This window comes from Colossoma macropomum, unplaced genomic scaffold, assembly GCF_904425465.1.
Source record: "Colossoma macropomum unplaced genomic scaffold, Colossoma_macropomum, whole genome shotgun sequence".
Lineage (NCBI taxonomy): Eukaryota > Metazoa > Chordata > Actinopteri > Characiformes > Serrasalmidae > Colossoma > Colossoma macropomum.
The window spans coordinates 22,418,138-22,444,324 of NW_023494804.1; the positions used below are offsets into that span (position 1 = coordinate 22,418,138).

Sequence of the window (26,187 nt, forward strand, 5' to 3'; positions counted from 1 at the left end):
TCTCTCATGATGTTCTTTTTCCCCATTTTAGATTGCTTTAAAAAGAAATTTGCCATACTTTTGTACAAAGTGCAAAAATGCAGCAATGCAATATTCTCCAGTAACGCTACTAATTCCATTTTACGCAGTAACCCTATTTAGAACATAACGCTTCTGATCTTATCCAATTCTTAACATATTATACAGCTCTGCAAGTGTTGTAGGTAGTGACGTGTTGGACTATGCCTTAAAAGATGTTAAAAATCTTTTCAGTCTTATCTTCAGGTCACAATTACTTTTAAGTCACAAAGCATACAATTTGCTTTGCAAAAAATACAGCAAACAAACAAACAAAACAAACCCACCATTTTTGCTGATTTTGAAGTGAAAAGTTAACACATCCTGCACAAGAACAAAAATATAATATTTCTTTGCAAATTTCAGTGTACAATTTCTATTTATTTACTGAGTTTAGCATTTGGAACCTAACTTTTGCACAGGTCACATTTTATGTTTTATTATGTTATTATGTTTTTTTTTTTTCCCCATTATGTTACATTCAGCAAATAAACAGTAACTGTGTACTAAAATGTGCAAAATGTTATTTCCACTTAGAAAAACGAAAAAAAAACTTCAGTTGACCAGGGGCGCACAAACTTTTGCATATGACTGTAGTACAATGAACAATTAAATCAAAATTAAACACCCAAAACCCCAAAAAAATTATGTTTATCTAAACATGTACAGATGGTGGTCTGCATTCCTTCTGATGAGCATCACTCTGAATGTTCATATCGAGACAAAACGACTCTTCTGAAACTCCAATAATGTCCCATCTCAGCTAATAATGATACTTGAAATACTTAATACTTCAGCCCTGTGATGCACCCTCAGTATAAGTTTTTTTTCCAGTGCCATAACCCTACAATACCTGAATCATTGCCAGGTTCAAAGAAATACTGTAGAGTTTTACAACCATACAGTCAAATACCACAAACAACACTGCTTCAGCCTCTGCCCACTGCTTTCTACAGTAAATGTGCTTCAATCAACAGGTTTTCTGTTCTTTTTCTAACTATAGAGAAATGATCATCCATTGCACCTGACAGTTTACAGACGTGGTACCCCTTTAATGGATTAAAAAAAAAAAAAATTAAAGTTCACTTGACTCCACCCACAATTCAGCCAAACTTTGATCAACAGTTAGCCACTGCGTCCGTCGCCGCATTGAGAGTATGAAAGTGATCTTACGATGCCCTGGAGGATGCGAATGGCTTTGACCGTGTGGACCCATTTCCTGTGCAGCGATAGTACAGTCTTCATGATGACTTTCGTCCCACCGGCACGGCGCCTCAGTCTGCCCAGACGACCTCTCCGCTCATCGACACAATTCATCTATCTGCTCTTGACGTAAGAGTAATACTGCTGGCCTACATTCCGCTCAAATCCCACTGTCTACCGCCACTCAGAGCAGACAGAGTTGTGTGAAAAAGAGGACAGCAAGAGAGGACAACACTGTCAGGCTTTCACTCGCAAACATTCACCTCTTCCCAAAGCCTTTCACCCACCACTGCAGCGTTAAGTGGAAATGTCTATCTAACTACAGTTGAGCACAAAATCCCGCCATGGGTTGCAGTGAAGAGATTCTGGATTACTCCAGGCTGGCTCCGGCTCCAGCTCTCTCCGGCACAGATATATAATAACAACAACGTGATTTTGGACGAATTCCCACTAGATAAGCAGGATGATGTGCTGACAGGGAAAGAGAGTGAGGGAGAGAGACATAGAGACAGACAGAGAGAGAGAGGACAGAGAGAGGGAGAGAGAAAGAGAGAAGCTAGTGGATTGGCGGCTGATTCAGAACATTAATTATAATTTTGGCTTGAGAGATCAGAGGCATAGCATGGCTTGGTGTTTAGAAGCCAATGTGGGCTCCAACTAGCGGTGGGCGATAAGGGTGAAACGTTTCACAAAATTCATTTGTCGACACAGTGATGCCTTGAATCGATACGTTTTTCAGTATTGCAAGACAAGGAGTGGCTGGAAATGTGCCTGCTGTTAATATGTTAAAGTTAGAGAACTCAACATTGTGAAAGTACAATGTGTGAAACAAAAGCTGTGCTCTACTTCTCTAGCCACAAGCTAATATATTAGCAACAAGGTAACATGCTAGTCATGATATAATATCATACAATGTAACACACTGCAATACAATACGCTGTATTGTTGCATCCCAAGTGGACGATATGATACTTTAAGACTTGTCATGATACACATCACAATATTTAGTTTGTCTTTTTGTTTGTACCAACTTATCAAACCTAAAAGCCTCACTAGCACCACATAAAAAATACCATCATTCATGTACTATGCATACAAATTTTTATTGAATATTTCACATACTGCACAGTCCTATTCAAAAGGACAAATTAAGCTCCCTTTGTGATGAAACATGCGATTGCTCATTGTTCTTTAAGTAGTGACAACATCCAAGAAAAGTATACAGTGACATAATCTGTCTTGACAACAATAAAAATATTGATATTGCGCAACCCTAGCTCCAACACAACAACACACTACTGCAGTACATTAGGGCTAAATATCATTTGTTATTTATTATCGCAATATTAGCCTTTACAATATCAATATGGCAGAAGACTTCAAGAAGATTCTTCTTAAACGGCCTACTTTTTGCCCTGAGTGAAATTTTTACTTACTTTTACAGTATACGAACTAACAAATTGATCTTAACAGCAAAAAAAAAGACAATTTAAGCAGTTTATAGAGTAAATTTCCTTTCACGTTTGGATTAGGACATCAGCATATACTCCTTTTATCTAAGGATCAGTTATACAGATAGCATTATTCTATGATATTGAAACATCGAGTATCGGCCAATACTGATACAGATCTAATATTTTTTTTCTTTAACAAGGACACAAAGTGTCACTGACATTAAGGACCAGCATGTAGTACCCCCACAAGTTCAGATAACACAATGTTATTTTTCACTCTAGTTACTAGAGTGCCAGTAGCTCCCCCTTGTGGACCATCTTGTTAAACATGAGAGAGAGTGAGTGAGAGTAAGTTACAAACCAGTTCCACAAGGTGCTACGCATCCAAAAACTATTAAGTTTTAAAATAAGCTGTTTCAAATTGAAGCACTTCAATTAAGATGAGCATCTAAAAGTCATCTATCACACTCAAACTACTCAAGCACTCTACTATCCCACAAGAACTACGTCACACAGTGTGAGCGAGAGCTGTTTCAGGATAGATTTGTTACAGATTGGATCAGATTTATTCTTTTTCTCCCTTTGATATCCAGTTAAGCATTTTCTACTGACATCTGCCCGATGCTTAAAACCTGTTTACCTGTAGGTGCTGTCTGTAGCTGCTTTATATTGTCAGGTTTAGATCAACAGTTGTTTTATTTTGCTTTATTACACCTATACTGTGATTTTGAGGGCATTTTGCAGTCCATACTTGAGCTTTCAGAGGCAAACATGTTGAACATGGGGGTATATTTCCCTTTTATTTCTGAGCAATGTCAGAAAAAGCCTTGGGTTATTTCTGACACTTTCTGAATGCTCCTACAGCATTCTGACCAATCCCAGATGTTCCCGGTTCGTGTTTCTGTGGGTATTTTAGATGGATCCAGGCTTTTTCTTGATCCAAACTACCAACAAGTTTTACAAACAATATTAGTGCAGTGTTTATCCATATCAATGGTTCATCAATATGTTTTCAATATACTGAAATTCATACAGCCATTCAGTTCAACTTGCAGCTATATTTAGTCCAGATTGCGAAGCCTTACAGCACATAGAAAATACAACAAGAAAGCTTCTGCACCAGTTAACTATGACAACCATGATACTTAAATTTGAACCTGTTTCATACCGGACACTGTTCTGGCCACAGTGTCTCTAACAAAGCGCCACATCTTATCTCAGAAAGGATTAAATGGAAGTGGATCAGAGGCGGACCCATTCCACTGTGGCAACCAGATGGGATTATCAAGAAAAAAAGGAAAAGACAAAAGGAACACTTTATGCTGTGACTGTGCACCACAATGGTCCCCAAGAGTGAGGCTCTTCAATACAAAATACATAACGATATTTAGATTTTCCGAGCTTAGCCATGAAGTCACAGAGCAGACTAAACAGTACAAGACAACCTGTGGCGCCACACTAAGAAACATTAAATAGAAGTGACATTATTTAAAGCAAAAGCTCAGCAAACATCTACTTTACGTAGTTTTCCATTTACTTCAAATATAAGTTTACATGACTTGTTAGCTACATTAACCTCGCATCTCCAGTGCAAAATTTAACAAACAAACTTGAGACACCAAACATATCTTGGCTGATTTTAACTTGTTTAAATATGATTTTTCACCAAACTATTGCTTCAAGGTAGGGGTACACAATTCATGAATTTTTATGAACAATTCCAATTCCCTTACAGTCATATCCCATGCTTGTGAGTACAGAGTGTGAGAGGTTGAGGAGATGACTGGCTAACATACCAAAAGACTGTTGTGAAAGTTTATGTTTTAAAAATGTGTTCTGATCGTGTGCCCCTACTTTCAGGCTACATAGCACTATGCGTTCCATGTGCTATTGTTGTGAAATAGAAGCGTTTAGGAGCAACAACAGCTCAGCAACAAAGCAGTAGACAAAGTGGAGCTGCTGTGTGCTGAAGCATGTAGTGTGTAAGAATCACCTAACCTCTGTTGCATCACTCCATGTAGTGATTCAAGCTGCCTCTGGAAGTAGCATCAGCACAAGGACTGTGTGTCAGGAGCTTTTAATTATATGGGTTATAATGGTCAGGGGTTGTTTTTCGGGGTGTGGGCTCTGCCCTTAGCTCCAGTGAAGAGTAAGGTTAATGCTACAGCATACAAAGATTTTTTTTAGACCCTTAAACGGTTCCAACTTCATGGCAACAGTTTGGGGAAGGCTGTTTCATGTTCCAGCATGAATGCGCCCCTGTGCACAAAGCGAGGTAACTCCACCTCAACCCCACAACTGCAAGCGAGGCCTTCTTGCCCAAGATCAGTGCCTGACCTGGAATGGGATGCCCAACAAGCTCATATAGGTGTGACGGTCAGGTGTCCACATAGGGTATCTTTTACAGCCAAATATCACAACAATAACTTCCACTGTATGATACTGATCCATGACTGAAACTGTATGCTGTTGACTCTTTTCACAAATTGCATGGCAAAGAAAAACTTCAGAGACAAAGAGAGTCCACATCACAGCAATTCAATAAGTTGCATAACAAGCTGACATAAGTCTAAACTGCACTGCAGCAGGATTATAATTCAGTTACGTAATAATCAGGCATATATTCTTAATCACATCTTGCCTTATGCATTCCCCCAAACCCTCAGGGCCGTCTAGATGCAGCTGAAGTTGTTGAAGAGACAGATCAATTGTCAGGTGTAATCCCTGAACTATAACTGAACTGATGATGAGATATGACATGTTCAGACTTCACACAGACACCACTCCTCACGGATTTCATCAAGTAGCTCGTCCTGTGATGTTTATATCAGTCCTAGTAAGCACAGCACTGAGGAGCAGGTCTAACATTAATCTTTCACTATCTGCTACGAAGCTGCTGAGACAGTTAGTGCCAGTCAACTGCTGCATCAAACCTCTGCAGATGGAGCAGGCTTGACTCCTGAGTATTACGCAAGAAGGCAGAGTCATTGGGCTTCAGTTAACAGAACCTGAGAAAATGAAGAAAATGACTCTGCTCTCAAGGGTGGACGCTTCTGGGAAAATCTGTTTAGTCAGTGCTATGTAAATCAAATGATGAAGATATAAAAAGTGCACCATTAATCATATCTTTAATCGTTATCACAATATAAGCGCCCACAATGAACACATCATTAAGGGCTGTGATGACAGAATGGATCAAATTACATGACACTCATCCAGAGGAGTGAAGGCAGGGCTGGGTAATAAGACAAAATGTATTGTTATCGTGATAAATTGTCACAGTACAATAGAAAGATGTTTTTCTAAACATATTGTGGACATTGTCAGTACCTGTAGAACACTGAACAACTGCATGTTTTAGAAGAAGAAAACTGGTTTTAGTGTAACAAAGTTTGGCAACTACTGAAGAAAAATCACTGTGCTCATAGTTTTTGATAGCATGTTTTTTTTAAATGTAGCACTACTGGTTCATTTTCTCAGCTTCAACTGATCAGATAAATATTGTGACATGACATATTGTGTTTCATTTCTTGAAGTACTGTGACGTAAGATTTTTGCCATACTGTCCACCTCTATGAGAAAGTAGTGTTAAGAGTCAAGTCTAACAGAGCAGCTGTGGGGTCCTGTGAGCCCGTGTAAAGAAAAAGTGACATAACCACTCAGCTATGAAGCCACAAAATATACAGGACTCCCATATCCTTAACTACTAACGTGTGATAATACTTTAAACATGATGACTATATACTTTATTGCTTTTTGTAGGCTTAAGCTATTTTTTCAAAGAGCCTTAAACTGTGCAAAAATATGCCTGCAATCATGAGGTAACTATTAGTATTTCATTGTCTTCGTTCAGCACTTTGCACAATAGTGAATGATGCTTTTGTAATTTAGCATTTTTTTTGCATAAAGGAGAGGTTTGTTAAATGTCTGATTAATTAAAAGAAAACACACAGACAGTCTCACATTATCTTAAGCTGTACTCTGTGAAATTTGGGGATTTGGAGACCTCTCTGGCAGAAATGTGTAACTGCATGTAACATATGGAACATTTTGTAATGACGATTGTGCCCTCGAGAATGAATCTGATGACTGCAAATGCGTTCAAAAAGTATTCAAAAGAGAACTCGGTCAAAACTTGGTGTCTTTTGAGGATGTGAGTGAATTATCTATGAATGCCATCTTATCTTCATCAGCATAATGTTGAACTTGCATTTGTAACCAAACCATTGAGTTGGGCCTTCTTTTTGAGCCTGCGCGTGTGACATTAGTAAAGATGCATGACAGGCCCGAAACAATCTCGCCAAACTTGACCCCTTTGATGCCTTTGACTTTTAAACCATTTCAGGCTTTACAGGGTGATGCACAGCAGCACATAAACATCATATTTTAGCATGTTTTTTTCCCCTCTCCTGACTCAGAAATGCTACTTCACTCAAAGTTAACAAAAAACCTCACATCACCCAGCAGCTTTAACTGTAATTTTTCACTTCTCAAATCATAATTGGAATATCCAACAACTTAAAACAATGCATTTTATGTTCAAATTGTGCAGCTTTATATAAAAGGGGGTGAGGAGTGTTTTAATATTCCTGGTCACACTGAAAGGAAAAAATGCACATGTTCAAAAGTTTATAGACACCTGCTCTTCCAAAGTTTCTTCTGGAATTAAAGGTATTATTATTAATAGGGAGTTTGTTTGCCGCACAGTAACAGCCTCTACTCTTCTAGAAAGGCTTTACACTAGATGTTGGAACATTGTTGTGAGGATTTGATTGCATTCAATCACAAGAGCATTAGCGAGGTCAGGTACTGATGTTAGATGGTCAGTTCTGGATCACTCCAAGTCATCCCAAAGGTACTGGATGGTGCTCCATCACTCCAGAGAACACAGTTCCAGTGCTCCATAGCCCAATGTTGAGGGCTTCTAGACAACCCCTAGCACCAGGCGTGATGACCTTAGGTTCATGTGTGGCTTCTCCAGAGCACCCCTTTCTATTGGTGATGCTTTCTACGGAGATTATATAAACTCTGTGTGCACAATTCAACACGTGTTAGAAATAAGTGCACCTTAATAGTAGGTGAATTCACTAAATTGGGGCTACTTTTGGAAATGTATTATATTATTATATTTATCAAGAACACAGGCAAAAGTAAGTGAAAACAACACCATTTATACAAGACAATGGAGAACTCGAGAAGAACTTGAGAAGCTGAACGCCAGCGGATTATAACAAATTGTGACGGCGCCACTCTGCCCTCTGCTGGCAGCGCTGTGAACAACCTTCAAATACATCTGCTTTTAGCGATTTCTTTCTATTTTTGAAAACGTGAAAACTCATCAACCAGATGAAAGATACAAAACACGTGGTCTGGAATACTTTAGTAAGCAGGGAAATATGCAGGTTTGAATAAACTGCTGAATAAACGTATCCTTGAGAAACTATCACCTTCTTTACAGGCAGATACTGAAACTATCGCTGTGACTCCCCCGGGGAACCACAACGAGCCTGACTGAAGTCGGCAAGTGTACTTGTCCTGCAAGAGTTTCTCCTTAGTAACAGTTGAATAAACAGACAGAAATCATGTTAAAGGGGCTTCTAGTAGGTGGACGGACTGATGGAGGGTAAACTAAAGCTAGCCAGGTGGACTAACCTACATCCAAAGACTTTCTTACCACATGAACATGTCGTTAGCGATTAAGAAATCAATAATACTAATAATAAATCAACGATACTCACATAAAAGCACTTCTTTACGTGTCTGCTCACAGAGAGCAGCCTCTCCTCACGCACAGGCATCATGAGACGTATATGGAGGAAAACTACAGAACTTACATGTAACTGTCTATTAAATCTTTATTCATTCATATCCAGCAACAAAACACCACCAACAGCCAAAGAGCTTCATAAACTGCACGCTATTGTTTGCCTACTGTAGTCTAAACCCCTGACCGCACCACTGCGGACGGGGGGGACAAAAAACGGTTAAAACAGCCTAAATATCCTCCAAACGGTGTTCAGGAGCAATTTCTGACTTATTTCTGTTAAACCTTCGGCTAGCATGTATTACAACACATGATTCTACTGATTATTCCACAGATTTGTCCAAATTTGACTATTTAGTAAAATGGACTGTTCCAAACTTTCCGGCTCCACGTGGGATAAAACCCGAGCAGCAGACCTGTTCAAAAATTAATCCCTCTTAAAGGGGAATTCCACCGAGTTTTCCAAATTTGTGCCTAGTTAAATGGTTAAATGTAAACAGAGTCATTCAGAGTGGTTTGATGTAAAATGCTCAGTTCTGGAGAAACTTACAGACAGAATTGTTCACAGTGGTGGTGATACAAACCAGACGAAGAGTTTAATGCCTCTAAAAGTTATTTCATTAAATGGTTATGAATACACTGCTTGATGCCTGAGATATTGTTTTATAACAGTCTTGTTATAAAGTTTTGGTTTAAAATGTGTTATAATCCATTTATTTTAATCCATTCATGGCAGAGGGGTACATGCAGGGCATGACTATATGACTATATATTTATGACTATTTTTACCATCACCAACATTACATATAAAAGCTCAGAAGACACGAGTAGGTTCACTGGTGGTTTTGGATAATAAATAAAATGGCTATATTTGTAGACATTGCGACCCCCGGTTTCTATCACCACCACTGTAAAAGGATCTGAGTCAATATGTTTCTTTGCAATCAACCATTTCACATCAGACCACTCTGAATGACCCTGTTTACATCTCAAGGACTGAATTATTTGGAATTTTTTTAAAATCGGCAGAATTTGCCTTTAAAGAAATGGAGTTAGAAGAGAACTACATTTACTCAATTTAATGCTCTTAAGCACAACTTTAATGCTCTTTCTGACAATCAAATTTTTTTTTACCTCCACTCAATAATATTTTTGAGGGAAAACTATATTTGAGTAGAAGTTCAATGTTAGTCCTTAATATTTAGTTTAATGAACTTTTTTGGCTAGAATTTCATTCTGTTGTGTTGGCTCAGCTCCTGAACTGCTTTGCTGTTTGCCCCCGACAACCCCTCATGTTACATAGATATTCAAATCTTTCACTTCAATATGAAGCATTATAGCCACTTCCTATGCTGTTCACTATGAAAAATTTTAGTACCTTTATAATTGTTATGTAGTTTGGAGTGGAGAGTCGACGCAGACACAAATACTGGGCTTCTTTGGTCAAGTAAAACTTGAATACGTCTGTGCCAGACTGGTCCCTGTAATAAAAAAAGAAAAGAGAGAATCGGAATGGATGCAATACAACCTTGCTGACAGCACAAAACCCAACAAACATACAATCAGTAACAGCAGATACATATAGAACAAATATATAATACACAACATACAATAGGTGATCTATAAAAATATGGATAATTTGCTAATCAGAAGAGCTTAATAACTATCACAGGTGTTCATAAATGGCTTTTCATAAAGACCTACAGCATCTTCCAGAAGGAATTAAATCAAAAAAGATAAAATGAATCCAAAATTATCCTCTTTCCCTATTTAAGGGTGGGCTGAATATAAACAGAAGTGACTGAAGGAAAAGGAGCTATAGCTACTCTGATTATCTGTATTCCTGTTCTTGCATGACTGAACCGATCATGCCTGGAAAATCAGTTGTTGTGTACAGTCTCAGTGCTCTCTAATAAAGAAAGTCTTAAACATTTAGCCTAATTCAGTTTGTTTTTATTTTGGTTTAAATAATTAGAAATTTAAGAAAAAAGGCTTAAAACAGAACTCTGTCAGTGGTGTGACAATATTTTACTGAATATTTTACAGCATTTTAAGATTTCTTAAAGGGTAATTCCACCAATTTCTGCATAATTAATCTGTCATTGAGAGTGTTAAAGAAGCATACAGTCAGAATTGCTCAAAGTGGTGGTGATGGTAACCAGACATCTAAATCATTTAATGCCTCTAAAAGCTCCCGCACACAAAGTTAGTATATAAAATGATTTTTAATATGCTGCTTGATACCTGAGACAGTTTTACAACAGTTTTGAGGTAAGATTTTGGCCTAAAAATATGATTGGTTCTACAGTTGGGGTACTCTCTAGCCCTAGTAACCTTAAAAAAACAAACCTTTTTTTAACCATTCAAAAATTAAATGTGTTCACCCATATCAAGGACATTCTAATGACTGTACTTAAAATAATTTTTTTACATTAAAAATTTTATTTCAGTCTATAATAAAGGTAACAGGGTTGAGTTTAGTCAGGTAATATCACGATATCAGTGAAAATAAAGAAATAAAAATAATGAAAAAACTTATTTTTCTTCTTGCTGTGATCATCAGGGATGATACAAAATCTTGTTGGACATGTAATTTGTGCAATATTTCATATATTCTATAGAGGTGAATGTGAATGTGTTAAGGTAACTGGGTTTAGTGAATGTTGAGGGACACAACTAAAACTACTAAAAAAAAAAAGATTTTTCATAAACTATAATGGATGACTCATGAAAAAGGATGTTTCATGAGATTTAACAGATTCACACATTAAAGCAAAAATAATAAGATTTGTGAAGAATTGTAAGTATTATATTTCAAGATAAAGTGCAGTTCAAGTTGGCTGGGACAGCAAAAAACAAGTTCTCCTTATAGACATTATCCTTATTGATATTCTCCCCTTAATTTCTCCACCTTACACACAGGTTGTTGTGAATGACACTTTGTGTGTGTTTAAAATGTCATTTACATTTTCTTTACCCTCCTATTTGTAAATGTAACATCAGTGAGACACAAATGGCACCTCATTTGTTGCATCACCCATGACAGAATCCATTCATGGTGGAGAGATACATGCAGGGCGTTGTAAGGAAAAGTAGTCCCCAAAGAAAACTTTTCTTTTGGATTTATCACTATTTTACCATCATCAACATTCCGTATAAATTCTCAGAAGACGTGTAGGTTCACTGGACGTTTTGGATCGTAAATTAAATGCCTATATTTGTGTTTTAGACATCGTGACCCCTGGTTCCTATCACCACCACTGTAAAGAAACCTGAGTTGTTGAGTTTTTTTATGCAGTAAAACATCTTGACAGAACCAGTCAAGAAGAAAATCAAGAGGTTAAAATGTAGAAAGGATTTGTTTACCCAAAACCAGCCATACGCATGCTTGGTAAACTCCTGCATTATGGGACGTATATTAAAAGCAGAGAATATAAAAGCAGAGATTGACCATGCAGTGACCTTTAACCATATGTTCAGCTCACACTCGCACACAAACAGCCCTGGAGAGAAACAAACAGAGTAGATGCTGACCAATGACTGAGTCATGACCGGAAACAAAGAACTGGACTTCATGGAATGATTACAGAGTGATATCGCTTCCTCATTCCCACTCACAGGATATTTAACACACTTCACTGCATTGCTAATGACAGTAACATGAGACATCTCTTTATCTTGGGTACTTTGCTCTGTGGAAGTGCTCAGGTGACATAATGCATTCCTAAACATTCCCAAACAGCAGAATCTCTGACTCTTTCAGAGTAAATGTCACTTCATTAGTGAATGTACAAGGTATCAGTCCTGGTGAAATTGTAAATGGATAATACAGTTGCCACTTTATTGCATCTACACTGACTGACTACTTTATCGGGTACACCTACTACATAGGTGCACTTTGTTGGTTTATGACTAACCATAGCCCATCTGCTGCTGCACAGTTTATCAACTCCCCTCTTACTCAATCAATAGGAAGAGACCACCATAAGACCATCGCTGACCAGATATTCTTTTCATGGCAGACCTTTCTCATGACACCAGAATTATAGTGGTATATCTCTGTGTATCAGGAACAGCAGCATTGCTGGTGTTTTTAACCACCATGCACATACTGGCCACTTAGTGGCCCATAACAATTAGTGGCCTGTAACAATTATTACATAATAGGTTCATTGTTATTATTCAAGCAACTGTTTTCCACAGCTGTTAGCTTTCATAAGCCTATGTTTATGTCACAACAAACAGAATGTGAATTGAGAGGTTTCATCCACTGGGTTAAAGCAAATACCGGTAAACAAAAAATGCATTTGTTGAGATATGTCACGGGTCATGGGGAAAAAAACAACAATTCTAACTTCTGATTGGTGTTGCAACACATTTAGCATTGAATGTTTATCTGAGCTTGAGCTGTTTGTATCGTAATTTGTAAACAACTACTTTCAGTATTAAAAGCTAGGAAGCCTAATAGTTAGTCAGTACACTGATCAGCCACAACATTAAAAACACTGTTTCTACACTGACTGTTCATTTTATTAGTTTCACTTACCACATAGGAGCACTTTGTAGTTCTACAATTATAGACTGTAGTCCATCTGTTTCTCTGCATACTTTGTTACCCCCCTTTCACCCCCCTTCACCCTGTTTTTCAATTATCAAGACCCCCACAGGACCACCACAGAGCAGGTATTATTTAGGTGGTGGATCATTCTCAGCACTGCAGTAACCCTGACATGGTGGTGGTGTGTTAGTGTGTGCTGTGCTGGTACGAGTAGATCAGACACAGCAGTGCTGCTGGAGTTTTTAAACAATCACTATCCACACACCTCCATTGTTGGTCCACCTTGTAGATGTAAAGTCAGAGACCAAAGCTCATCTGCTGCACAGTTTGTGTTAGTCATCTTTTAGTCCTTCATCAGTGGTCACAGGACGCTGTTGGCTGGAAATGTTTGGTGGACTATTCTTAGTCCAGCAGTGACACTGAGGTGTTTATATGATAATTATTATTCAGGAAGTAGAACTGATAAAATGAACAATGAGAGCAAAAACAAGGAGGTGGTATTAATGTTACGGCTGATCAATGTATAAAGTGCACCTACGGTACGTGTAGCATATAAAATGTCCAACAGGTGTTAGTACAAGGTAATTAAATGTACAAATAAAACAATGCGTAAAAGTCATCAAAATCTGTTCACATGGACAGAATGTACAGTGTATCTACAACAATCCAATTTTTCATAGAGACAGATGATGGATGGACAATTATAAGAACAAATCATGAACTGCACCCCTTGTTTTCAAAAGTGATAATCAAAAAAGCAAGTAAGTAACCACAGATTAACAATACTAATTACCTAGTTCTTCTATTGCTACTATGTCAAGCTTGTAACAATTACAGGACAATTAGGAACCCTTTTTGGTGCTATACATGATCATTTTCAAAATGGTTCTATATAGAACCATCTTTAGCATATTCTCCAATAATCTGAGGAACCTGTTCACCATGCAAATAACCATTTAATCATGCAAAGGGTTCTTTGAGTGCTCATGGCTCTATATAGAACCATTTACTTTACTCAAGAACCATTGAAGAATCTTTTTTAAGTGTGTACAGAGAGACTGAGAGAGCAGCTGCGACAGCAAGAACTCAAAACAGCGCATATGCGGTACATGTTTGTTCTCTGCCCCAGTACTGTATGTTTCCCTCAGCTTTTCACCAGATACAGTTAAAGTCAAAATCAAATCATACTTATGCTACATGAATCTAATCCTTCTTGGACAATCTTCGGTTCCTAGAATCCATTCAAGATGAAAGAGCTGACCTTTTGCTTGAAAAACAGTGTAGCTGCATCTTAAGTTACAGCGACAGCTGTAGGTAATGTTTTGAAGATGATGCAGACATTTTAGCAAATAATCTCATCTTTCACTTATTTGTTATGTAATAAAGAAATACAAATTGGCTGTTTCTCTGAGAAATTTACCAAAGCAGATCTGAAGAAGGCACAGCAACACATCTACAGATTATTCTCTCCTTACGTTTATTAGCCTGTAGTTTCTGGGTTATGTTCACACACCAGCTGATGTCTGTTTCTGTTCGACAAGTTCCTCCTAACTGATTTCAGACCATCCTTAAAAAGAATTTTTCAGCTTAGTTTAAGGGGAATGTAAAATTTTCAAAATTACTGCATAAATAAATTGCTATGATATAAACGAAGGCATTCAGAATGATTTGATTTAAAAAGCACCGTCCTAACCAAACATATCGAATCAGAATTGTTTGCTGTGGTGGTGATAGAACCAAGACGTCTGAAGAATTTAACGCCTCTGAAAGCTACAACACAGAAAGCTACTGCATGAAATGGTTATAAGCATGTTGCCTGATTACTGACATGTTTTATGATAGTTGTGAGTTACATGCAGAGCATTGTAAAGCAAAATAGTCCCTTTCTTTTTTAATTTACCATTAACATTATTAGTTTACCATCATCAACACCACATATAAAAACATGCTTAGACTTACTGGTCATTCTGGATTGTAAATAAAATAACTACATCATGAGTCTTGGTTCCCATCATCACCACAAAGAAAATCAGTACTGGGAGGTTTCTCTACAACGGCGCATTTCACATCAGCCCACTGTGAAGTACTAATAATTAGACTATGCAGAAACTTTGAAAAACTTCTGTTTGGAATTTCACTTTAAGTGCAAAGTGAGGGAGGCACATTACTTTCCTCCTGTTATCTAGCTAACTGAGAAATCCTCCTTTATGAAGTGTGTCCTTGCAGAGAAATAAGATTTTCCCAACCTGGCAGTAAAGAAGCACAAGCACAAGCACACATCAAACACTAGTAAATACACTTAAATATAAAGATGCCAAAAAGGGTGCTTTCTTTGGAGCGACGTCATAAAAAGAACCTCATTTGGTTCCTTAAAGAACCTTTAAATAGATGGTTCTGAACAACCATTTTTGCAAATAAGTGTGAGGGTGACAAACATTTTTAAGATTTAAAAGAACCTCCAAAAATGTAAAGGTTCTATTTAAATTAAAAGCTCTTTCCTAAACGTGTACATCCAAGTAATGCTAAACAATTGTTTTTGTACTGAAAAATCGCAATTTCAAAGAGTTCTGTTTTCAATTTGCAAAAGCTACAATGTCAATCATATCTTACATTATTCAACACTGCCTGAAGTTTTAATTAGAGACATTTCACCTAGTAATTCCACAGCTTGTAAACTGTCAGTCTGGCATGGATAGTGCTGAACGTTTTGGGGAAAACATATAATTGTGATTTTTCTGACCGGTATTGCGATTCTCGTTTAAATGCTATTATTTTCTATAAAAATCGAGTTTACAAGACCAGCACACCATTTTTGGAGGCTCAAATCTGAACTGCCAGACTGACAGTTCTTGAGCACTGTTGTTAGACTACATTTCCTCTCTTAAAACTTAAAACAATCTTGAAATGTAATATAAATAGAAAATTTCACAGACTGTGATTTCAATATAAAAAACATTAATCATTAAACCCTACCGGTGCACTACATTCAGTGTTCAAGCCTCAGGTCCAAAAACAATGCATGTGCTGCTCTTTTTAATGACAAAAAAAGGCCTGAAGCTCAACACCACATATTATCATAAAAACATTTTAATCACAGTTACAACATTGGTCAGAAAAGTCACAATTACATATTTTTTCCCCAAATTGTTCAGCCCTACCTTTCAACCAAGAACCACTTAGGAAGAGTGTAGCCTATGCGTTATAACAACAAATGATAATATTCATTTGCAGCTCCTCTTTCTCCCACCACCCTCTTCTTGCTCACTCACCCAGAGGGCCTCCACAGTTTCCTGCCAGGAGGCAGCAGCTCTCTTTTGTTGAGGGGCGCAATCCCGATGGCAGCTTGCATGATGGTGATGAACTTCTTGTACTTCATGTTAAAATTTCTCGCTTACTTGGTCCCTCAGTACGGCACACACTCAGTCACACTTCACTGCTCACCCAACCAAAACAGGTGTGCTACACACAGTGCATACCGCACACTACAGCAGACCACATCACTCACAACACATTACAAATGACCCTGTGCCCCGTCTGCCAACGTCACGCGTTTCTGGAGCCATCCTGAGCAAAATGCCACTCGTTCAGCCGCTTTCAGTGAAGGGCACACTCTCTCTCTCGCTCGCTCGCTCTCCGGAGTCTGACAGATGCCCATTTTGTTCTCCTCGTGGAACGAGAGGAGGGGTAAAAAAGAGAGCATGAGAGAGAGAGGGAGAGGGAGAGGGAGAGAAAACACACAGAGGCACCACGTTGGGCAGGCTGATGGCACGTCACTCTTACATAATTCTGGAGCTCTCTGAACATTACACTAATGAAAACGCTGCTGTGAGGGGGATAATTGTGGCACTAAGCTCTGACAGATCATGTACGCACCCCCGCCCCACGCTTCTGTAATCCCCTCGCTGTAAGCTTAGCGCTGCGACCATTAGCATGCTCCTCCTCTCCGAAAAAAAAGTAAACACATATACACACACATATTCTGTCAGTCCACACCCCACCATCCCCCAGCTACCCCCCCCCCCCCCGCCAAAAAAAAAAAGAAAAAAAAAAAGACCACTCAGCCTGCTGGCCAACCGTTATGCTGCCCTGGAGGCTGTCTTTCACCCCCCATGCCTGCTGCTCTGTCCCATGGTGCAGGGATGCATTGAGTAAGCTGGCCGAGCGTCTGGGCTGATGCGCGTGCAGGCAGATGAAATTTTAGTCCAGCAGCTTGCACGTCTGGATTACAGCTCTGGCCAGGGAAGGCCATGAGAGCGGGAGATTGTACTGTCAAAGAGCGACAGGACAGAAATCCCTGTGGTACTACACCAGACCCAAAACAGGCAAAGCCTTACAAATGATGCCCATCACCACCCCCCCCCCAGCCCCCAATTTCTACCCTGTTAGGTAACAAGTGCAATCTCTGTTGGGAAATGCACAGATCATATTGTAATTCCTCTGAGGAGGAGAGACAGAGCTGCTCTCTAGAAAACTAAGAAGGCAAACAGCAGAGTTTTTGCTAAATTGTACTACAAATTTTACTGTTATTATTATTATTATTATTATTATTATTATCATTATTCATAACAACAACAACAACAATAATAATAATAATAATGTTTAACTGGGCAAAAGTCAGAGACCCACCTTCATTTTTAATTTTTTAATTTTTAATTTAATTTTTTAAGCTATTAATGTCAGTAAAAAAGCAGAAAACATACACTGATCAGCCATAACATTAAAACACCTCTTTGTTTCTACACTCACTGTCCATTTTATCAGCTCTAATTACCACACAGTTGCACTTTGTAGTTCTACAACTACAGACTGTAGTCCATCTGTTTCCCTGCATGCTTTGTTAGCCCCCTTTACCCAGAGCAGGTATTATTTGGGTGGTGGATCATTCTCAGCACTGCAGTGACACTGACACTGGTGGTGTGTTAGTGTGTGTTGTGCTGGTACGAGTGGATCAGAAACAGTCATGCTTCTGGAGTTTTTAATCACTGTGTTCACTCACTGTCCACTATATAATAAACACTCCAGCAGCACTGCCATGTCTGATTCACTTGTACCAGCACAACACACAATAACACACCACCACCACCACGTCAGATTTACTGCAGTGCTGGGAATGATCCACCTCCCAAATATAGCAGTTTAGCCCCTCCCATTCATGCTGAAGTAATGGGAAGTGTTGTTACTGCAGACTGTCTGTAAAAAGTTTTTAGAGTGGAAGATATGGAAAATTATTAATCTTTGTTTTGTTTCTTGTTGTCAGAAAAGAAATGGATCACTGCAGCCATACATGAGAAATGAGCGAAATGTTTATTTTACCCTGATGTTTGAAGTTTGTTCCACACATTTCAGCCCAGACTTCTTTTTAAATGAGGCACAATACAGGAAACTCAATCAGAACAGAGATCATATAATGTATCAGTCTTATTTGCATAATAAAAAATAAGGGTTATTTTTAAGGGATAAAGAGAGACTGGAAAATGGTGATGTAAAACTGAATTGTAATGTAAAACATAATCAAAAAATAAATACTGGGCTTTCTACAGGTTTATTTTAAAAGGTGGTTCACAGGTAATACCAGCTAACTGTGATTGCGGTCAAGCTATTTACTCGGGGTGTGTAAAACGATTCACGCCACAGAAATGCATTTACATTTACGCACTATGCTCTGCACAATATTGAATATTGCTATTACAATATGACTATTACAGTATATCTGTTTTATCCTGATTTAGTCCCTGTAGCATTAGAAGCAGACGTAAGCCTCTGTGGATATCTGAGGGATCAATTGCTATTTCTGCAGAGTATCTGCCACATGCTTAGTCGGTGGGATCAGTGCAATAAAAAAAAGGTAATTCCAATTTATTAATAATCACACTATTCCAGGACCTAAAAAGCATCAGTAAAATCCAGCTGTGCTTTCATGTGGGGGGATATGGGCTGTTTTTGCTCTCATTTCTTTTTGCACACTATTCTATCTGAAATGTAAAACAGAATATTGTCTATTAACACTAAATTGTTCAATGATTATTTTCATAATTCTACTTGTAGTATTAGTATTATTAGAAGTTGTCATCAGAATTGTTCACAGTGGTGGTGATGGGAACCAGACGTCTGAAGAATTTAACGCCTCTTAAGGCCCCATCAAAGAAAGCTACTACATTAAATGGTAATAAATACTTTTTTGATGTAGAAGATTGAAGAGTTTGGCCTGAAACATATATGTTTTTAATCTGTTTATGGTGGAGATGTATATGCAGGGTGTTATATGGCAAAATAGTCCCCAAAATAAAATCATATTTTTTAGATTGCATATAAAAACTCAGAAGACACGTGTAGGTTCACTGGTAGTTTTGGATAATAAATAAAATGGCTATGTTTGCGTTGCACACATTGTGACCCCTGGTTCCTATCACTGTAAAGAAACCTGAGCTAGTCATTTTGTCTACAATGAACCATTTAAAATCAAACCACTCTGAATTATTTTGTCTTTATCTGTTGAATTATGCATTATTCCATGTTTAAAAGATTTCCCCTTTAATATCATATCATTAGGATGATTATTAATTGCAAAGTCAAACACAAAAGGGAGTTTTATATGTGAAAAAACAGCTTTACAATCAAAATTACACACACACACACACAAAATGCTCACTGCATAAAGGGTTAAAGGTGTTCAAGTATGTATCAGTGTTTGGAAAAGGTGCAGAACCAGAAACAGCCTCTGTTACGACTTGAACTCGCACTGAATCTGCCTGAGGGAGTTACTCCAGCACTTTATAATCAGATGGTAATGATCTCAGCTACAAAATAACAGTGTCTAATAAAATCACAGCACAGACAGATTACAGAGCATTTTAATGGTTAACGGTAGAAATATAATGATATGTTATTATTATTGTGATAAAATATACCAAAGTGTGCTTTTCTGAGTTTATCATGGGTAGCATTAATACTTCTAGAACACTGAACAACTGCATGTATCATGAAAGATATATTTAGCCCAATTAAAGAGAGCACATAAAATGCAACATCAACAACCAATGTCAGGCCAGACCTGACAGTTGATTTTAAAGTAAATTTGCAATTTTCCACTTCAGATGTTGTCAATCAGCTGAGACATGCTTGGTGTCCAAATTCTGCTTCTTTAATTCAGCACTGGAGCTATGAGGCTAATGTTGCTAGCAAACACTAGTCAATATTCAACAGTCACCCAAAATCTTTTCTGTAAATACACCCCCCAAACTTCTCCCAACCCACTCAGATTGCATCCAGTTCCTCATTAAGGTTCAGCAGATTTGTCAGTGTGGTTTAGTTGACAGTATGATGTACTGTAAACTAGAAAAATAAACAGAATTTCACCATGTAGCTGAATGCTGCAGGCAGCCACTTTAGACAACAGCTGTGTTGTGGCCTAGATTATGCTTGAAATTATGTTTCGGCTAATAAATATATGCCTTCATGTCAAAATTTTAAGATTTAAAGTTGTTTATAAAAAAGAAAAGAAAACGTGAATGCAGTGTACTCCATAGACTCCATATGCCTGAATGATTCGCATAGAAAATATCGCAAATTGGAAGAAACTTGACTACATCATTACATCCCTAGAGCTGTGTGAAAGGTGCAAACATTAACATATTAACATTAGCATGTGAACACAAGGCACATATTCAGGTGCATGTTATTTTTGTTGTATCAAAAAATGTACTATATTGAGACAACATGGTATCATAACTGAATTTTATCAATTACTTTGAGTGCATGTCTGCTCAACAGAGCTTGTAATACTGACTTTCTTTGAATGTCTCTTAAAAGGCTATACACTCAGCTTTCAGCCGAAGAGGCTTTTGAAGGCTTTTTTGCCGTATCGGTAAACAGAAACCCGAAATATCCATAATCTTACGTCAGAGGATGCGCAATGTTCTCAAAGAAGGGAAAATCAAACTCCAGTGGATTAGAGACAGAAATCTTGTAATATCACAAATAACTGCAAAACATGACTTTAACAGGCCTGGATGACTGGAAAGTGACCGCAAAGCCAACCCTGCATAATTCCACTTAGACCAACTAGGCTACAACAGAAATCCTGTATAGGGGTTTAATCATCGCACGCGTGAGATTTGCACGTTAACAGTGGTGTGTATCAACATCCTATTTTGTATTGTGTCTTCTGTCGAACGCCTTTAATGCCTTTATGTAAGCGGGTTTACTGTATTGTGGGTCTGATGCCTCCACCATGTGCACTGTTCATGCAGTTTTGCAGCGTATGTTATGCAATGCACATACGCATTATCTATGCCAGATGCATGCATTTAACAACATACTAAAACACATGTCACTCATCACTCACAGCTGTCTACTTGTTAGACAACAATGTAGCATCAACAAATCTAATGCAAACAATAGAAATGGCATAAAATCACTTTTCAAGTGTAATTCTGTTTAAAAATTATGGATCAAGTTGGATAAAGTCACAGCATGCTGCTTGTTAAACAGCTTTTAGGGTGTAGACAGGAAAGGAAAATGAGTATGTTTGGGTGTGCTTTCAGTGGATTACAGTACAGACTCTTAAAAGTCCTGAACCTTCCCAGGTTTATCCGTAAATCACACAAACTCACACTAAACAGGTGTGAATCAGACATGACTGGCAGCAGGCCCACGCAAAAAGTAAGGGCTTGGCAGGAAAACTGCACAGTCAGGGATTTCACAACAATATCCACATACAAATTCATAGACAAATCTCAGGACGCACGAGCCATCTGTACAAAAAATTCAAAGGGCCGCAATTGTAAACAGTGGAATCTAAGGCAGCATACGTGGGGATGTCAAACCTCAGTCAACATAAATAAATGACAAAATTCATCCTCGTTATAAAAATGCATCCCCCTTTTCATTTGAATTAATGTTATGTGAATTCTTATAAATTTGAAAAGAGTAATGTCTAATTACCCACTTGCACATCCATATATGGAAACTATGCTGCAAAACAAGCCTGTTTTGAATTCACTGTTTCTGCAATGACACGAGAGCCATCTCCTTTACATATACCCACACAGCAGTTTGGCTTCGCCCATTTATAGTGAAATTATACGTTGTTTGTGACAGCCTGTTCAATTTGAAGGGATATAGAGAGGTTGGAAAAGGGTAATGCACAAATGAATTATGACTGTTTTCGGTATATACAAGAACACAAACGTTCTAAATATGGAAAACAGAGGAAAAACAGTAAAAGAAAAATGCAGGATATGGGGCCTTTAAATTGAAACTTCACAACTGTCAAAATCATACGTTTAGGGTGAAAAACTTTAATTACAGATATTTTTCCCCTCATTTTCCACTTAAACATTTCCCTGAAGAGATTTTACTCAGCTCACTTACAGGAAAGTAAAAACCAAAATTTACCTATGTTTAATGCAAGTGACCATCAGGCTTTAAACTTTGTTCTATGTAAATAAGAGGCATTCTAATCACACTATGAGGCATATGTGATTAACTAATTGTTATCTGCACTTAGAAGGAGATGTAAGTACAGCTACAATTTATATCCAACCAAGTCAAACACCCAAAGTTGCTTGACTCCACCATTGCCTTTAAATTTTCACACAGTGGCTCAGTACACTCTCAGGAAAATGTTATTAATTAGTTATTGAAAGGTATTTTAAGTTACATAAAGTCCAGTCTTATCTTCAGGTCGATTTTTTATTAAAAAGCTAAGAGCTATTAAAACTTAAGCAAGTTTTTCCCTAGGAAAGTAATTGTAGCGTCCCTTATAACGGATTTAAGGAACACAATGGGACCTTAAAAACATTACTGTACCATGGGGGACAAAAATCTGTGCAGCACCTTTTTCTCTGACAGTATATAACTGTGAAGTTTGAAAAAAAACTTGTGTAGTTCTTACAAATTAATATGAGTAATGTACCTTAAACTCAGCTTGAAAGGTACTTTACGTTTGCTTGTACCCTTCAAGCTGTCTCACATTGTTTGTGTCTTTAGCTTTGGGTGGGTCAGGCAGGCTATCACCTTTCAGTCACTAAAAAGTAGCCTGTGGCAACGTTGTGTTCGTAAGGCAAGCCTTACTTTATGTATACTTTATGTATATCTTTGTTTGTATGAATCTATAATGCGAATTTTTAACTGCTGAAATTACCTAACCACGAATAACTTGTAAGTTTGCTAACCTACAGCTCCAGAAGGACAGGAGTGAACTGACGAGGCCGGCTGCCTATTCGAATTCCGCGTTCCGCCTTAAACGGCGCAGCAGTTACATTCACGCGCCTGTTCAGGTGCCAGAACGAACTGCTGCACCATTTAAGGTGGAACGGAAAATGCGAACAAGACACCAACTTAGGGAAGTAGGTCGTGGGTCGTGGCCCAGCTTGCTTTGCGACAAAAGCAAGCAGCCCGAAGCCCAGTCACAGACAGTAAGGTAAAGTAAACAAGTTCAATCTTAAGTTCAAATATTGAACACTTTAAGTCGGGCTTAGTCTAAATACGACTTGCACAACAACTACAGCTCCTTTGAGAACAATGGACAGTCGAAACCATGTCAAAAAGCCACGGAAATGTGAGATAATAAAGAGCTTGACCTACCTTGAGGTTGGAGATATAATAATAAGTCCTGCACTTGACCCAGATATACAGTCCAACAACAGTATGAAGTTTGATAGAAGCGATTAAACGCCTCGGTTTTGTACACAGTCCCAGATTTCCTGAATCTTCCAGGTGTGGGCGTGTCTTCGCGCTGCAGGTGAGTCGTCGACGAGTCACGTGACTTCGGTTTCAGGGAAGGCGGAGCAGTGAGTTTCGATAGAGATTAATAAATTAAATCTGAAACTCTAAAATTAAAAAGATTATATATGCAATCCAAATGTAATGATATGTGAAGAGTTTTAAAACTTCACCAAAAGATTCTAAATGGAGTTTTTTTTTGTTTTTAGACCCAACATTTCTGAACTGTTGAGTATTTTTAAACAGCAAACCCTCTGGCTCAGGGTGCTATTTCCACCTGGCTCTTTTGTAGTCCACTTCCTTCCTGAAAATTCCTGTCTAAGCCCACTGTAAGGTGATAGAGCCACTTAAATAGCTTACTACATCATGCCCTCTAGTGGAGAACTTCTAATAAAGCTCACAGTCTCCTTCTGCCCTGCTCTTTTCCTTCCCTCTTGCTGTAAGGCACCAATTCATCTTATTACGGTCTTGCTAAGCTGCTAATGTGTTAAATCATGGCTGTGCACAAAAAATATGCATGTTTCTGGGTTAATAACTGGGATTAGAAACCACTGGCATTTCAATAACAGGATACACCAATCCCTGTTCATGGCTTTAATGCTCAGTATTACGTAATCTAACATTAAAGAAAGTACTAGATAAACTGTAGTGTAGCATTATTTCAATAAATACATGACACATTTCTAAACAGATGCAGCTTTTAATAGCACAATTCCATTACACAGTTTTCTATAAATACACAAATACACAAACACTTGTGAAATATATTACTCAAATATGTAATCAAAAATATTTTAAAGACAGTGATCTTTAATATCAGGACTCATGTGAATCTTTTAGTGTGGAAAAAGCCTTTCCACATCACTTATTATCTAAAATAACATTTTGGATAAAAAAAAAAATTGATTTGTGCTTTCAGATCACTTTTTATTCTTATTAAAGGATTGAAGAATTTTGGCACTTAGGCTAACAGATCTTAAAACGTGATTATCAAAGAAATTCTAAGAAATTTCTCAGAAATAACAGACAGTGCCCACATGACCCATTCTGAAATGTAAGATCTCCAAATGAAGTATAACACTTTTTTAAAGGATAGAATGAATGGCAAAAAGTGCTTTGCAGTTGTGTTAAATTGACCTTAAAAGGGGAAGTCCACAAAATTTTTCAAATTTTCTGAATAATTCAACCATTGAGACGTAAACAAAGTTTTTCATAGTGGTTTGATTTGAAATGGTTCATGGCAGAGAATCTTACCAACTTTTCTTTGTAGTGGTGGTGATAAGAACCAGAGGTTGTAATGTTTACAGTGCAATTATAGTTTATTTACTATCCAACCAGTGAACCTAAATGTGCCCTTTGAGTTTTGACATGTGATATTAATAATGGTAAAATAGTAAAAACGTTTTCTGTGGGTATCCTTTTTAGAACACATCGTACGTACCTCTCCACCATGAATGAATTTGAAAAAAATACACTTTAGGCCAAAATGTTATTACAAAACTACCACAAAACAATTTTACAGGCACCAAAAAACATTCATATCCATTTTAGAGGCATTAAACTCTTCAGATGTCTGGTTCCTATCACCACCACTGTGAACAATTTTGACTCGAGAAGTTTCTCTACAACAGAGAATTTCACACCAAACCACTCAGAACAAATTTACATCTTACCACCAACTTAATTATGCAGAAATGTAAAAAAAATCAGCAGGAATTCCTCTTTAACTTCATATTTAGTCCCAATACAGAGTTGTCTCTCCTGTAGCTCACCTAATTTAACTCAATACTCTCCAGGAGTTGGTTTAGATGTGATAGAGCTGACAGAACACAGAAATCTGGCAGTGTAAAGGGCTCCCAGCACAGAGACTGAATAATGTTTTATATGTAAAATGTACACTTTAAAGTTGACAAGTGCAAAAACAATAGAAAGCTGTACAACTCTACAGTGTGGAAATCACTCTGCCATTTAAAACTCAAGGCCTGTTCAGCCTCTTCTGTATTAGCAGCAATATGGAGCGAGGGAAATCACACTCAATGTGCAATCTGTGCTTCAGTGACCCTCAGAGACGGTCAATAGCCGGCATTGACACTGTCCTAGCACAGTGACTAAAAGGAATTCTTCACAGAGAAAGCAAACTGGATCTCTACCACTTTTCTCTGTTTATTAGCAACATTAGCATTTTTGGGCAAAGTACTCTCTTGCTAATTGGGACAGAATATGGCTAACTGATTGTAGGTCCATGTCCTGCTAGATCATCTTGTGGACGTTTCAGCCAGCAGGTCCATTTCAGCGGATTTCATACATCACTAGAAAAGAAAGATGAAATATTAAGTTAACATTTCTACGTCAAAAGAGTGGTCTAAAATGTGCTGTGGTGTCATCAAAAATGACAGGTACTATGAAAAAAAGATGTATAATGCCAC

At 37.9% G+C, this 26,187-nt stretch overlaps 2 protein-coding genes across 6 annotated transcripts in view; both read right to left on the reverse strand.

Annotated features, from left to right (window-relative positions):
- The window catches only part of tjp2a (tight junction protein 2a (zona occludens 2)), a 44,949-nt gene extending 21,160 nt beyond the window's left edge, over nt 1-23,789 (reverse strand). Inside the window, exons 1-2 of one of the 3 annotated variants that reach the window (XM_036594508.1) lie at nt 23,624-23,789; nt 9,857-9,959 (exon numbers count right to left, since the gene is read on the reverse strand). Coding sequence is in view for 1 of the 3 variants with exons in the window: in XM_036594506.1 (XP_036450399.1) it covers nt 8,453-8,515 (63 nt within the window). In the remaining 2 variants the exon portion in view is untranslated. Of the gene's footprint in view, nt 1-8,452; nt 8,596-9,856; nt 9,962-23,623 lie in introns of those variants that run through there. The other 2 variants (XM_036594509.1, XM_036594506.1) reach the window with 2 other exon arrangements.
- A 642-nt stretch (nt 23,790-24,431) lies between these two features.
- Nucleotides 24,432-26,187, reverse strand: part of pip5k1ba (phosphatidylinositol-4-phosphate 5-kinase, type I, beta a) — a 28,153-nt gene continuing 26,397 nt past the window's right edge. For all 3 annotated transcript variants that reach the window (XM_036594941.1, XM_036594939.1, XM_036594940.1), the window contains one exon: nt 24,432-26,070. In XM_036594941.1, the coding sequence (XP_036450834.1) occupies nt 26,051-26,070 (20 nt within the window). In that variant the 3' untranslated portion in view covers nt 24,432-26,050. The remainder of the gene's footprint in view (nt 26,071-26,187) is intronic.